The 15,614-nt window shown below is 40.9% G+C and overlaps 2 protein-coding genes and 1 long non-coding RNA gene across 3 annotated transcripts; 2 read left to right on the plus strand and 1 right to left on the minus strand.

Moving 5' to 3' along the window:
• Nucleotides 1–3,083: 3,083 nt before the first annotated feature.
• On the plus strand, nucleotides 3,084–10,298 carry LOC129583969 (uncharacterized). Its single transcript, XM_055476038.1, has 7 exons — nucleotides 3,084–3,702; nucleotides 6,153–6,357; nucleotides 6,825–6,946; nucleotides 7,422–7,594; nucleotides 8,159–8,460; nucleotides 8,577–8,768; nucleotides 9,604–10,298. The coding sequence occupies exons 1-7, from the start codon at nucleotides 3,293–3,295 to the stop codon at nucleotides 10,030–10,032; spliced, it is 1,833 nt and encodes a 610-aa protein (XP_055332013.1). The 5' UTR covers nucleotides 3,084–3,292; the 3' UTR covers nucleotides 10,033–10,298.
• Nucleotides 10,299–10,556: 258 nt separating this feature from the next.
• LOC129584019 (uncharacterized) lies at nucleotides 10,557–13,274 on the minus strand. Its single transcript, XM_055476100.1, has 4 exons — nucleotides 12,914–13,274; nucleotides 12,349–12,577; nucleotides 11,694–11,965; nucleotides 10,557–11,538 (listed from the first exon to the last, which is right to left on the minus strand). Exons 1-4 carry the CDS (start codon nucleotides 13,164–13,166, stop codon nucleotides 10,784–10,786), a joined length of 1,509 nt encoding a protein of 502 aa, XP_055332075.1. The 5' UTR covers nucleotides 13,167–13,274; the 3' UTR covers nucleotides 10,557–10,783.
• Nucleotides 13,275–13,684: 410 nt separating this feature from the next.
• Nucleotides 13,685–14,805, plus strand: LOC129584125 (uncharacterized). Its single transcript, XR_008689844.1, has 3 exons — nucleotides 13,685–14,248; nucleotides 14,396–14,592; nucleotides 14,674–14,805. It is a non-coding gene; the product is annotated as an uncharacterized LOC129584125 (long non-coding RNA).
• The last annotated feature ends 809 nt before the right edge of the window (nucleotides 14,806–15,614 follow it).

A 15,614-nucleotide genomic window follows, 5' to 3' on the forward strand; every position in this document is an offset into this window, starting at 1 on the left:
TTTTTGCTTTCGCTTGTTCAGCAGCACTGCAAGACGAAATTTGATGAACAACATGTCATGATCAGCTTGAAAATATGCGTGAGGCCGTGAGTTATTAAGAGAGTTCATACAGATAAGTGGCAAAAATCGCATGAAAATGCGAAGTTTCCAAAAGCACTACGAAAATCCTAATAACGAACAAACTGTCTTTAACTATGACAAAACAACACTAAACTAGTAGTTACCCCAACAGCCAAAATCCACGGCAGTATAAAATTTAATTTTTTAACTGGTGGATAATTGGTACAATATTGCATCCTCATCCTTTCCAGGCTTAAGCAATTTATACTTGATTTCTGTCTGGTTTTTCGAAGCAGGAAAAATGTCAAGAATTTGTCTCCCGATGTCCTCCACAAGCTCTTGGTTGTGTGAGGGACCACACGCGAAAAGAATCGCGTACTGGGAATAGCCTTTTGCCTCTTTCAGGCCACGTGGACTGACCAACACCTTGCAGACACCTCGCGCTATGAGCTGTCCACTGGTGGCCAAATTCTTCGCTTTCAGCCATTTCTGGTCGATTTCGTCTTCACCGAAGAAGAACATCCAACTCCCGTGATCTACAGCCGTAGTGCTTGAGATCCAGGTTTGCGCCAGGATGCCGGTAGGAAGTGTCGACTGATGTATTTTCCCAAGCGTTGAATCAGGTTTTCCTTGACTCTCTATTGGCTTTATTTGATCCATGGCTGTCGATGGCGTTTCAATCTAGACATTGAAGAAACATGATATCGTTTGAGTTTCTATCTACAAATTATATCAACAACAATTAAACAAAAACAGGCTACATGCCAGAAACAGGAGTTTATGCTAACAAGATTACGCATTAATACATATAAAAGTACACATGTATGTATATACCGATCGAGCCGGGTTGTACTGCAGATATGTACAGTAAATGTGAATAGATTTTCTCAGCATTTAGCGTTTAAAAATTTAAACTGTAATTACATAGGTAATTATTGGAGCTGACCTGACATCGCATAAACACTACAAAGAAGATACTAAGTGTGAGAAGTATTCATAATAATCGAAGGAAAACCATGCTACCACCAAAAGTAAGTTGCTGCAATCTAATTTTAAAGCAGCTAGTAGTGTCTGCTATTACCTGTTAGTAATATGAATCGAAATAAATAATAAAAGTTGCTGTATTCTGTCAAAACTACTTTACGAAAATATTTTTTTGCACAGTGTATTCGGAGTAAAGCTATCATGTAAGCAAAATCAAACTTCAAAAGCCATAATACCTTATTTTGCCTGGTCTAACTGCAATGAATCCAAATCCGCAAATCTGAGCAGCTTCTCGAGAAAAAATCATGGAAAGGTCTGGATTACAGCAATTAAAGATCTCCGCACAACTTGGGGGAATGAAAAGGAGTGTTAGTGGTTAATTTCGACTTCTTATCTTTGCCCAAATTCGTGCAAAATGGCTACCATGATTGAGGGTCAACACATTTGCCGGCCCAAATACCGGGTTAGTGCTAGTGTTTGATCAGAAGAGGATGCGCATAAAACCGCATTCGCGAATTATGTGCTTCCTGGTTGTCTTGTTACAGACAGAAACAAGATCTGAAGGAATAACGATCAGAGAAAGGAGCCGATTAGGAATGAAAACAAAAATAATTATACGAAGGAATTTATGGGCGTATTGCCGGTCTGCTGTGGTTTATGGCAATGTGCAATATAGCTCTCTACAGTGGTCAAGTGGTTAAGTGGTTAAATTATTAAATTTCAAACTCATCATCCTTTCTTAGCTAAGTTAATTGCGACTATAAAATGAACAGTTCAGTTTGACTGGGTACATCGTTCTGTAATCAATAAATAAATGCCAAAATACACTTTTGTAGCTTTATCAAAGATAAGTGCGGCTAATTAGAACCGAGTGGCGTCTTCAATGCGGGAGATGGAGACGGACACTACTTGATTTCTGCGCCTCAGATTTACTAATATCATCCAGCTGCCAAGATTCTGCCAGCTGACCGGTAATGTGTTTTTCTCTTTCTTATAATTAAAAGCCAATTACCATGGCGCGGTATAAATAGTCCACTTTGTTCATTGCTTTTGATTCATTGCTTCAAAATTGTCGAGGATGTCACTTCTAGGCTAGAAGTTCTAGCACAAGCATGGCATTATATATGGCACTTAGTTTGCCATGGCACAAGGGTATCGCTATCAGTTTATTGTTCTTCTGACTATGGGAGAATATTTTGCAGAAATGCTCATGTATACCAAATGCTAACATAATAATGCGGTAAAAAAGATGAATTATACATATTTCACATGCATAAATGAGAGTACTTATGAAGTTTATTGCAAAAATTAGGACAAACTACGGTTTACTTAAAATAACCTTTTACGAATGATTGTCAAACGTATGTCAATCAGACAAATTCATTTTTAACACTTTGCAGATAAAAACCAATAACCTGGATATACTGTAGTATAATATGATACTGCACAGATAGCGTTCTTTAAAGGTATACTGAATGTTTCGTTTTAAAAATAAAACTGAGCGCTGTTAGTTTGAAATACGTGACTTATATTTTATGCTTTGCAGCCGGTGCAGCATCTTGCGTCTGTATTTTGTAGTTACTGGTTTTATTTCCAAGTACCATGAAAAAAGCTAAATTTTAAAAAAATTGGTTTGGATCCATGCAGTTCTTGCTGGCCCTCTTCGCGCTTGTGCGAAGTGATCATTCCGATCTCGCGAAAACTCCAGCCGATACCTTTCCTCGTATTTCCCTGAACCTGCAAAAATAACACCACTACCAGAGGATACAATTTCATCGGGAAATCAATATTACTCACAACCGGTAAATTTCCGTCCAGGCGATCGATTGCGCTATTTGGCTGAACTGAATCGCCATCCTAGGTATATATTGTACATGTACGGTACAACGTACCAATCTAAAATAACGCACATAGAATATACTTCGTACAGGTAATCCCCGCTACCGTTGAACTAATAACACCGAGCAATCCCTCATCCACATAATCCCAACTCCAGCTGTACCGTTTTGCTCAGCCGCAGCACTTTACAATTTCTTCTCCACCGGATATGTACGGTGCGCTTTCCGGTCCCGATTCGCATTCTCCAACCGCGTTCCTTGTGTGTGTAGTAAGCAATTGCAGGGAGAAAGTAGGTAACCGGTTTAAAGTTAATTCCCCTCTTTGTACCATCATCAATACATCGCGGCATTGATAATTGTTCCCGATCTGGAGCAGTACACACCGCTCCGTGACGCGACTAGCGATATACATGTTGACCGACCGGCAACATCATCCCCACCACCGCAAACCGCCGCCATTAAAAATGGTCCACTTCCCCGAGACATCGCGGAGTAATGCACCGACCATCCTCCAGTTCACCAGCAATATGCCGTCACTGCGGGGTCACCATCATGCGGGAATTAAACCCGAGGAGCATTTGCCGGCCATTAAGGCCCATCATGCCGGCCTGTTTACGGAGCACGCGGGGAATTATGATTTGAGGAAGTTGTATGATGAGTGGCGGGCGAGTTTGGCGGTGGGCTATAAAGTGCCCAGATTGTGCCGGCTGGAACAGGCCAAGTTGCCGGTACTGCAGGAGCACGTCAAACGCCGTCTCTCCCAGCATAGTGCCTCATCGCCTCCCACTTTCCGCGCACGCAACGATCAAAAGTCCACCAGGTAACACTGCCGGTTAATTAAACGGCCGTAAATGTACTGGAAGTTTAGAGAAATTTATTATCACATTATTGTTAGATGCATTATAGCCAGCATAAAAGCCAGTTTCTATGTTGCCCCATTAATGGTAGGCATCTTAACTGCTTGGCCGGTTATTTAATCTACCGGTAAATTATAAAACTGCCGCAGGTCCGCAAGCCATTTCTTTTATTCAAGGCATACATCAAGGAATAGATTATAGAAGGATAGCTACTCAGTAGAGTACTTAATAAAAATAAATGGAGGCAATACTGTTTTGCCGCCATTGTCACAAACGCTGCCATTATAGCCACGCTTTAACGGATTTCTTGCAATCAACTTGACACCGGCTACAACAATTAAGTTGCCATTTTTATATTGTTTTACTGCAATATAAAAACGGCTTAAACACGTAACGGCTTAAACACTGGCAAGTTTAGAAAAATTAGTTATGCGGAATTCACGACATCCCATGAATTTTTGTATATCCAGTTTCGCCGTTACGTTGTCCCAAGAAACAGCTACAGATGGCGCAACACATCTACATTCTACCGATTTCTTAATTACAGATGTAGCAGTCGTAGATCGGATACGGTGAGATCTGTTCTCGTGAGTCGGGGACGGTCATGAAGCCCATAATAATATAATTTACTCAAGAAACAGCAGCTTCGAAAAATCGTATTTAGAATAATTGCGCAATGAAGAGCATCCCTGTTGTGAACACAGTTCAACTCATTTAAGAGCTACTCGTAGCTTATATTTTCCAGCTGTCAGGAAAGCCTGCTGTACCCGCAAATTTTTCGAATGAACTATGACTGCTAGCTGCTATGTTGCCATTAACAATTGTATGACGCCGATAAAAGTATTAGTGAAGATTTTGGTGTTTTTTTTTCTAAAACTTGGCCGAAATAATAAGAATAAGGATAAGGATCGCATGGCGAAACAGTTACAACAAGTGATTCGAGGAAATGATCACAAACACAAACCGATCCATAAACCAAATGCTAACACATCGCCTTATTAACTTTTAACGCCGCGGGTTATTATACCCGCGCGCATATGCGCCCACATCGCCAGGATGACAAGCAACGCAATGCTTCTTCCACAATGCTTTTGTTCGTCCAACCTGGAATCTATTTCCAAACAATTCTTTCAGGCTAAACCAAACATGCGGATTTTTCACATGTTACGCCCAATTTAGCCCAGTGAATTAGTTATACCACCTTTTCATTTGATCCCGTTCACCGGTGCCGATTAATTGTCAGCTTATGCCCGTCGGAAATACCTAGGCGCATTCGCTTAATAATGACAAGGAAATCTCATGGAATTACGGCCGAGTTTATCCCGATTAAATTTCCCACCACAGTGTGTTCGTTGTTCGATGTGCTACATTTTTTTTTCAACCTCCGTAATAGAAACCTGTCAAAATGGATGTATTTTACATTATTAACTGTCTTATACTGTAACATGTAATGCGGGAAACAATCAATACCGGTGTACACCTGTAATTTTTGGGTTCAACAGACGATTGCTAAACGAGCCGGTATTTTAGTGGATGCGTGTCTAAAACCTAACGCACAAAATACTGAGATCGGATATGAGTCGGGCTTTTGTATCCTCCAAGGATTATGTTACCCGATCTTTAATTTAAAACTATACAAAACTCTACAAGTATTCAGCGATGATGTAATAGCAACGGAAATGACTGGTATTTGGAAGCGGGAATTAAGCAGCTTGGGCGGCGGAACCAGATTGATTGGGTTACGTGAGATAAAATCAACCAAATCAGCCGAAAACAGCTACGTTCATTATGTAAGGTGTTACAGAGCGAAAAAATTAACCAGAATGGATTGGGAAGATAGGGTTAAGAACGGCTGACTTGGTTAGACTTTATTGTGTTATGTAATGGATGAGTGTAGATTGTCATTGGAAAATCAGGAATTGATTGCCCATCCAGATTGCGCAAATGTCAACAAATTATACATTCAGATAAGCGGCACCGCTTAAAGTAGAGTACATCACACCTCTACAGTTTTTCTCTCCTTTCATAAAATGCATACTACAAATTTCTTAAAGGAAAAATGGCATTACATTAAAATATTTTGACTTAATGTATACCTGTGTTTAAAAATATAACAAACGGTTTTTTGTCTGGCAATGTGACACGGACAGCGTTTTTTCATTCATCCCGTAAGACACATATTTCCACAATAACGAAGTGTCAGCATATGATCATACTAATCATTCAAAATAAACCACTCTTTTTTACTCCGCAGCATTCAAAACGATAGAAAACATTTACGAATTTGCGAAAAAAATAGTGAAAGGTCGGTACCGTTTATGCTAGAAATGTTGAATACCTAATAGCATTTTAACGTTTCAGCGTTAAATAGGTTGTTGAACTGCAGCGCTGCAACACTCATTCTCCTTTACAGGTTGAATATTCGCAATGACTCGGACAAGACTGGTGCCGGAAGTCGATACGAATGCCTGGCGAAAATTGGCCAAGGCTCCTATGGAAACGTGTACAAATGTCGCGACCGCGAAACCGGTCGAGTTGTGGCCATAAAGAAGTTTATTGAAAGCGAGGACAATCCCAGCATAAAAAAGATTGCTTTCAGAGAAATAAAAATTTTAAAAGTAAGTGTGGAGTTTTTTCCGTTTGCATATAAAGATTTCGTACATACATTTTGCGTTTTTTTTGTAAACGTAATCTGCAGGGAGTGATTTGCATACAGTGCACATGTAGTGCAAAATAATGGGTTTACACAATATCCGACAACCCTAGAGCTGTAGACGAAGATGGCGAAACACATAGCACGAGATATTGTTTCAGTGACGTCAATGCAGTCCATCTTTTTGTCCCCTTGTAATCGTGCACAAAGCGCACCTGCGCATCGTGTGCAACCGAAAAAACCCGGCGGCAAACACTTGGCAGTATTGATTTCCAATTTTTTCGTGCCTTGAGTGTAGAAACGGGAAGAATACGGTCTGTGATAATACTTTCACTAACGATGCATAGTCAGCAGCTTTAATTCAGCCGGAAAAGAGCAATTGTGCGCAATAGACTCATTGCGAGTGTTTAACCTGGACTCTTTCCTTGACAGCAACTTCATCATCCCAATATCGTGACGTTGATAGAAGTTTTCCGACGGAAACAGAAGCTGCACTTGGTATTCGAATACTGCACTCGCACTTTGTTGGACGAGATACAGCTTAACAAATCCGGGTACGCTTTAACAATCACTTCCTGTCGGAAATCGAAAGGTCATGTAGGTAAAAATAAACTACGCATACGAGCTGGTTATAATATCATAAATAATTCTGTATCGGTAAATAAAACTCTTAAAGCTTTAGAAGATTCACAAGATATAGTCTGTTTATTTTGGTTCACTGTTTCGTACGCAGGGGTAACATGTACGTCACAGTATACGAAAGCATAGACATAGCTGCGCTAAAGTTTTTGAAATGAGATTGTTTCACGGAAGTGCACAATTAAAATTCCTAGCCAAAATATTAAGGAGATCTACTCTGTACAATGTACATGAGGCTTAAATAAAAGCAACATAAAATCAACATAAGGCTTATGCATGCAGTCTAGATAATATTTGGTATACAGTCTGTTTATTTTGGTGCCACTGTTTGCTACGCAGTGGCAGCATGGACGTCAACAAGTTATAATCAAATGTTCTTTTAATTAACAGTATTCCGGAAATGGACGCCCGAAAGATCATCTCGCAAGTCATCCAAGCCTTACGTGTCGTGCACCGTAATCGTTTTATCCACCGTGATATTAAGCCGGAAAACATTCTGCTGACGAGCCGACGCGTCGTTAAACTCTGTGATTTTGGATTCGCTCGACCAATGAACAAGACAGGTACGTCACGATGTACTGGATTTTGAAAATTATGCTACAATGGCTAATGCTTTCAGTTTCTGTTATTTTTCGATAAGCTCATTATGGAATTCAGACAAGTTGCCGGGTTCAGCCTGAACCGATGTCTGTATTACAATGTAGAAATATTGCATAGATATAAATCAGTATTTCTAGGAACGTGAAGACAAGAAAAGAGTGGATGATATATTTGCATAAAGAGCCGAAGGTTAAAACGTATCTTTTGGGAGTTAAACATGATTCCGTTTTCGTCATTTAGTAGAAATATGTATTTTCTCTAGAGACTGAACATCAGGAAGATTTAACGCCGAAATGTTTAACAACTAATTTTAATCATGTTCAAAGCCACGGGTTAATGTAAGGCAGGACGTACTGCAAGTGCTTGTACTTGCAATTACTACGGTCTACGGTAATTATATATTGCTACTGCTTCTATTAACGGTAGTTCTATATGCAGAACTTTCTGTTGCATATACGGTACTAGAGTGCACACTCTGTATGTTTGCGAGACAGTATTGTTGCAACATTGCTTAAATTACATTTCAGCCCCGGAAATCGACCAGTACACGGACTATGTCGCCACCCGTTGGTACCGTGCACCGGAACTGCTGATGCCCATGCCAGCCTATGGTCCCGGTGTTGACGTATGGGCAACCGGCTGCGTGTTTGCCGAATGCATTTCCCGGCAGCCATTGTTACCCGGCACAACGGATATTGATCAATTATACCTAATTCGTAAAATGTTTGGAGACACATCCAATCTCCCGTCGATACACTCGCAGCAGCTGACGCCCGTATCCGACGCGACCAACCTCGTCGACGTCGGCGCGGATCTGTCGCTAAGAAAGGTATGGAAAAAACTGGTCTATGCCCGGAACTGTACATCATATATCCGCATACTAAGTAATATGTATTATTCAAATGATTTTCCCGTCCAGTAAACCGCAGTTCTGATATATGACAGGTGCCTCTACATAAGAAAGTGCCTTTCATCAGTCGAGAAGGATGCGAGATGTTAGGTTTAATGATGCAGATCAATCCACTTAAAAGGGCCGCGGCTAACGAGCTTCTGCAGAAACCCTATTTTGGCATCTTTTCCGGTGGTAATGGATTAGGCAACACTAATAAGCCACCTCCTAGGATATTCCGGCCAAAGGTAACTGACTACTGACTAGGGACACAAACAGTGTTTATTATTAAAAATAAGCGTGCACACGCAGACAACACATTTAGGAGATTTTCACCAGGTAAACAGTGCAGTAAACTAGGTAAACATACTTACTTTCACGTACAACACTGAAAAATTCAGATGATTTCACGTACAACACTGAAAAGTTCAGATGATTTCATAGTTATTTGATGAGTTTCACACCGCAGTACGAAAGTAATGAAATATCTACAGCAAAGACTTTATATTGGCTTGCAATCATACTTAATTTTATTAGCACAAGGAGTCACATTTCAGATTTTGTTACAAAAACAGAACTACCACAACAAAATTTCTCTTAAATTATCCGTTCCATCCATGGTTCCGAAAACGCAGTTGCTCAATCGAACGGACCGAACGGACCTAGATTTGCTAAAATCTGAACAACGCCAGTTATAACCTTTATCAGTACACGAAAAGAAGGTTTATCAGTACACATACCATTATAATTATCCACTACAGCAGCTATATCTATATTTTCCTTTGACTTATCACCGGTTCATTTATATTTAAGTGCTACATCTAACAATAAGTTAATATCTTTGTTCTGTGGATAGTCTGGTAAATACAATCATGGTAATACAATCATGTAATGAGGCTACTGACGTTATTTTTTTAAACAAAGTCTACGGGGTTTCAAAATAATTAACGTGGACAGACCACGTGACACACGCCGATAATTGTATAATATTGCTGCGTGTACGACAACAGGACTACGCACGCCAGCAGCCGCAGTGCGGTCACGAATACGATAATCTGTAATTAAATTGTCATCTAATTACAGGTAGAACAAATCCACCCGGGCCCTCTGGAAGACCAGGATCACGTCATGCATTTCTCTAAGGTGATCCGCAAGGCTCCCTCGCATGAATCCCTCTGTAATTCTGAGAGTCCACAGTTATCTTTGATTACCTTGCCGTCCGTACCGGAAAACCTTAATCTGGAGAACATAAATGCCGAAACCATCTCCTTAACATCCGAATTAGTGGTTCCGGTATTATTGGATGCTCGGCACGATGATCCGCCTGTAGAGAATGTCAACACTGCGACTTTGACAAAAGATGCTGCAGTAATCAAGACGGCAGCACAGCCACTGAAACCGCTGACTAACAAGAAGGTTAGGGAACATCCACCGCCACTGCGTCGTACCCGGTCTCGTCCAAATTTCTTACCACAGATTGACGGTAATAAGGGACAAGTGATAGGTACATAACCTGCAATCGAAACCATCTGGTCGTCATATCAGCACTCTTCTGTCAGAGTCTGTCTTATGTAATGATATTTTTCTTGAATTCTTTCCGGTTTTTCGTCATCTGCCCAAACCTGGGCACTGTATATTTTGATGTATGTTTCTCTTTGCTGTTGAATTGTTTCGTATCGCACTTCCGATTTTGTAATCCTTTTTATACTGTTGATATTCTATTGTTCTGTCGGTAATCGCGGCACAACGTAACAAACGCACGTTAATGCAAAGAATAAATAAAGGTCACATCTGCAAAATGATGTCATTGTTCTACAGTTTTCTTTCAGCTTTTCTTTCTTCAGGGGCTTTCTTTTACGTATCACATACAAAAAAATATCTTTCTGTACAAGGATACTATAAGTAATACAAAAAGATCCCAGAGTATGGCGTTAGTATCGTTAAATCTAATGATAAATTTAATAACATTCTAACAACTAAAAAAGTGTAATTGATGCAGTTAATGCAAACATACTTACTCAAAAACATGCAAATGCTAACTCCTCAGTATCTTCTTCTTTAAGTATTCATAGGTTACTTTGGGGCTTTAGCGACAACGCTTAAAGAATTAAATGCGCTGATGACCACCACAGTTTCGCATCATGGGATCGTAGTATTATGCATCCAATAGCCAACAAATAAATCAACAATTTAAGGTCAACAAAAATACAATATTGCACAGTTTTTACACAAATCACATTTAATCGTGGCAAACTGCAAAAATTTAATCGGAAACAACTTCTGATTTGTTTTTTGTTGAACAATCTGCATCCTCGCTAGTCTCGTCCAGCTGAAACCCCGCATTTACCGCACCGTCTTCCCTGATCGAATCTCCAAGGGGTGCAGTATCTGGTTGGACATGCAGTACAGACTCATAAAGAGGAGCAGACGCTATCGTATTATTCTCTCCCGTTTCTTCGTCACCACCGCTGTCGAACCCAGAAAGAATTACAATGCTCTCATTCTGCATGGCTTCCGCGTACGTCGGTGGCGCGCCATACAGAGGGGGCGGATCTTCCGTCACAGCCATTCCCCCATTGGTCCAACCGGTCTGACTGTGCTCACTGATCGCCGGCGCTGTCATCGCCGTACGACTCTGCTCCAATCGGACACGGTATGTCACGATGGCAAATATCACGACGACGATGAACAGCACGCCTGCAGTCACGCCCAAAACAATGGAGACACTGGAATCGGTGTTAGATGGATTGGAAGGCGGTCGTGGTGGCCATATAGAGGGTGGTGTCGTGCGAGTGGGTTTCACTGTTTCTCTGGTCGGGACAGGCGGTGATGTGGGCGACAAGGGGCAGCATGGATCCGGACGGAGTGTGACGTTTTGACACCGGAAATCGTACGGGCCGCTGGGATCCGGTTCACTACTGTTTGCGTGCCAGAGCTTCGGACAACTGATGATGGTGCGGTCTTGCAGGGATTCACCGTGAAGAAATGCGCCAAGCATGGGGCAGTGGCAGGTATAGCCTGAACAATCATAAAGGAATATTAATTTTGTAGCATTCTGGATAAATGACAATTAGTATTAACTGTTAAGTAATATTGTATCTTTTGAGATGTTCCGAGAATTTCAAAAGAATTGTTTTGAATTGCTAAATAATTCCACGGATGTTTTATGGTACCGGGGAGTTTGTTCTTGGAGGCCAAGGAATAGTCAATCACAAAAGCATTTCTCGTTGTATTTAGTCCATGGTCACAGAAAAATGACGGCGTGGTGTGATGCAGCGATATTTCAAAAGGCAGTTCCGTTACAACTATTTGACCGAATGAATCTGTCCAGTCTTCGAGGAGAATGGAAGTTGTTTTCGCTGTGAAATACTTGGTTTTCGGAACCTGTTTCTTGCGTGAACCGGAAGTCACGGTAAGTGTGTCATTGCCCGCCAAGTTCAGTTCTCTGCAAAATATACAACAAAACATGGAACTTACATACTTAACTAAATAACAAGAAATCCGTATGCACTATGCACTTTTACACCTAACTTACAGTACACTATCCAGATTCACTGGGTGGGTATTGGACATGGGGAAAGTACGTGACGGTATTACTGCCTTATAATCATGCGGCTAGTTTCGGCCTGTAAAACTGCCCAGTCGTTTAGCTTTACGATTATTTTGCAGGTAATTTTTATGTATGTGTTCGGAGTGTGTACAAAAACATGAAATCAGTTTACACATTTAACTGTGCAAGAAATTACCAAAGTTTTTTCTAACAAACCTGAGAAATATAAACTAGGCAACAGTATTCATGCCATTCATTCGAGTTCTACTAATACTCACCGAATATTTAGGTAGACTTCCAGCCCGAGCAGTGAACTCGATAGCAAGCAGTTTGGGGAAAGATCCACGCTGATTTTCAGCAATGTTGGAGGTCTATCGCATTCTTGTGTCGATAACCTCAGTTTGCCGATATGGCCTCCTTTTGACTGCGGACAGAGATCCAGTTTGCCGGTTTCGTTAACCTTTATAATTTCATCGAGGTCGTGTGCCGCGGATAGTGATTCATAATCTGTAACGGTAACATTAAAGAATATAACAGCGCCCGCATTAATCGCAATATTTGGTAGTAGCTTTTATTGCTCAGCAATTTATCAATTTTTAAAACTGCAGTGCATTATGGGCCCATGGCTATAAGGCCCATGGCTATAAGCGCAGACAAAAATTACAAGTTTGTGAGCGATTTTCAAATTACTGTATATGAGTTTAACGAGATTGTGGTCCGGAAGATTCTGGATGAAGCTCAATAACGACGCTACAGATGACGTAGTATAGTGTACATTATACTATCTGACATCGCATTTTGGTCTTTGATAGGAGAGCAATAAGCAATTATTAGTTTTGCAACCTGTTGGTACAAAGTCGTTGGACTCCTCAAGCTCGTCGACGAATTCAAATACTGTATTAATATCACCTCCGGAGCCATCATCCCATATTTGTGATTGAAGTGATTTGGTCAAAACAACATTATTCCCTGGTAATATTCCAAATGTACAAAAGTAAATCCAGAAAAATGAAACCATTTCTGCATGAAAAACTGCATCAAATGCGAAAACGTTAACTACAGAATCAGAACTTAATGAAAGAAATACACAACACATAGCGCTTCGGAAAAGTTCGGCAAATTGTAAATCGATAACATATTTTACTTGTTTATCGCCGATAAGTATCGTAAACACTTGCAACGCAATTTACGCACTAGCAGATGTGTACTGTACGCAACCGCTGGCGGAACAACTGGATAAAGAGTGTACGGCAGTTGATCTCATTGTCGACACGGAATGCATATGTGCATTCGATTGGCAATATCTTATCGTTCTTGTTTGTCTACCTTGCAAATCTCACTTGTTGCTGTGTACAGGTGAACACTGTGGTGGAACTGTATGAAAGGAGCAAATGTTGCGAATAAGCAGAAAGCGGAAGTGCCAAGGGTTAATGGTTTGATTTCCATTTAACGAATCATTTTCCATACAAATACAACGCTGCCAGAGTAAATGCACTCTTGTGCACCTTGTGCACTACATCTTGTCGATACGAAGATGTTTGTACAGTAAATGTCCCATCGGGAAATCAGAATTAACAATTGCAGACTTGCAGTGTCCTCTAATAACACCTTAAATGCTAGTCAAACCCTGATTATGTGTAGCAGTTTACTATAGTAGGCAAAATAAAATAAATGTACGGCGATTCTGCTTCTTTTTCGGCGAACACTTTCGTCCGGTAATTAATGATATGGATAATGTGCACGGTTACACTAGCATTGTCTTGCGGAAACTGTTCGGAATCCTGCCATATTCGGATATAGCGTGTTATGTGAACGCATATTCCTTACGATTAGTGTTGTCTGAGATTAATGCTGGCGAAACCGGCTAGTACTATTAAACTACGTAAAAAAACTCGCATACGGCTGTTGTACCAAGTGTTACCGGCAAAACCATGACCGTAAAGTTAAAACACTGGATCCACAACAATAACGACATCCTTGGGAATTTTTGTTGACAATGCATTCTTTCTCTCTTTCTGCAGCTTTTCACGAGCGATATCAATGGCTGTCCGGTATTCCGCCCACGCCCACAGATACGGCATCCCCAGCCACCTGGTCAAGCGGATTCGCGTCTCTGTATCCAGTTTCGCCTCGAATTCCAGATCCACGCTCATATCAAAGTTTGCTGGTGGCGTAGTGGTACGCCTTTCGTCTTTTAAAGCTTGTATCATGGTTGTATAGTCGTAATTCGCACACTCCGAATGTGCTGAAGGAATATCTGTAGATTTGTCGCGTACATACCGGCAAAACCACGACTTCAAGACTGTCGTTTCTACTGTCCGGCAGGCACGTTGACAATAATTACACGCCAAAACTTGCGACAATTCCACAAGAACGATAAGAGGCAAAAACTGCAGGCAAGACATCAGAATAGTCGATCCCGGTAACAACAAAAAGTAAGCAAACACCATCCAGAAAAGTACACCAAGCATCTGGAATAAAGGATTGTAGTGCTCACGAATCAGATCCCTTCCTACACACTGGTAAAACGTCACCGTCGATGCAGCTGATTTAGTTGCGCACGCGAGAGATTCTGTTAATTCGTTTTGGAATGTTTTTTGCAGGAGATAACCCTCTACCGCAGTTATCAGCAAATTGCTCGTCGCAATCAGGAAAAGAAATCCGTGAGGCATAATTATGCCCGGCAGCTTCACACCCAGGCGCAAAAACCATCTGGCTGCTCCAGTCTTAAAACAACAAAATTAATGTAATTCACCAGGGTGGTGAAATTAACGATAAAAGAAACCATAATAATGGAACCGTATAGTTGGTTCAAAGAAAGATGTTCATACCGTGCGAAGTAAACTTAATGGTTGAATATTAAATTCCTGGCTTGGTAACAAGATGTACCACATCAGCAAGCATCTTACAAGGGCTAAAATAACATAAACAGATCTGAGGCAAGTGAATACAGCGAAACAGTTGCGCTCTTTCCAAAGAACAGACGGTTTTCTCTTGATATTCTGACAAATTTTGAATAAATATATCTACTTTCCTTTGGTTTGCTTGCTACGGCGGGTTTCATCGTACCGTCCAAGCGTCTGTCCACACTCAACAGCAATTGGTTAAAATATTCTTCACGCTTTCGGAAGACGATCAAAGGAAACAAAATATACTTGAATAGATGCAGATCAGAAGTTCGATTTGATGTACTATTAGCTCTGCAGAAGGGATGGTACAAACAATCCCGTTAAAAGGCAACAGACATTTTTCATGAATCGAATTTATCCAATCGATACATGGGAATGAGGGACGAAGCGGAAAATGGACCGCATGGAAACTTCAAGCATGCTTTATGCAGTAACGCCACATGGTAGCATGCGGCCACAGTCCTTGCATTGTACATAGCGGCGCTTCATACTAGTTAGATACTTCTATTGTTATGGTTGTGCGTGTTTCTGCGTTGCTTGCTTCCGCCGCTTTTGCTTTTGGTTCTGTAGAAGTATTAAATTTGTCGAGACTTTTATTATACCCCTAATCGTTCATCGCACTGATATCCAGTTTA

Source organism: Paramacrobiotus metropolitanus, unplaced genomic scaffold, assembly GCF_019649055.1.
Source record: "Paramacrobiotus metropolitanus isolate TYO unplaced genomic scaffold, Prichtersi_v1.0 Parri_scaffold0000012, whole genome shotgun sequence".
Lineage (NCBI taxonomy): Eukaryota > Metazoa > Tardigrada > Eutardigrada > Parachela > Macrobiotidae > Paramacrobiotus > Paramacrobiotus metropolitanus.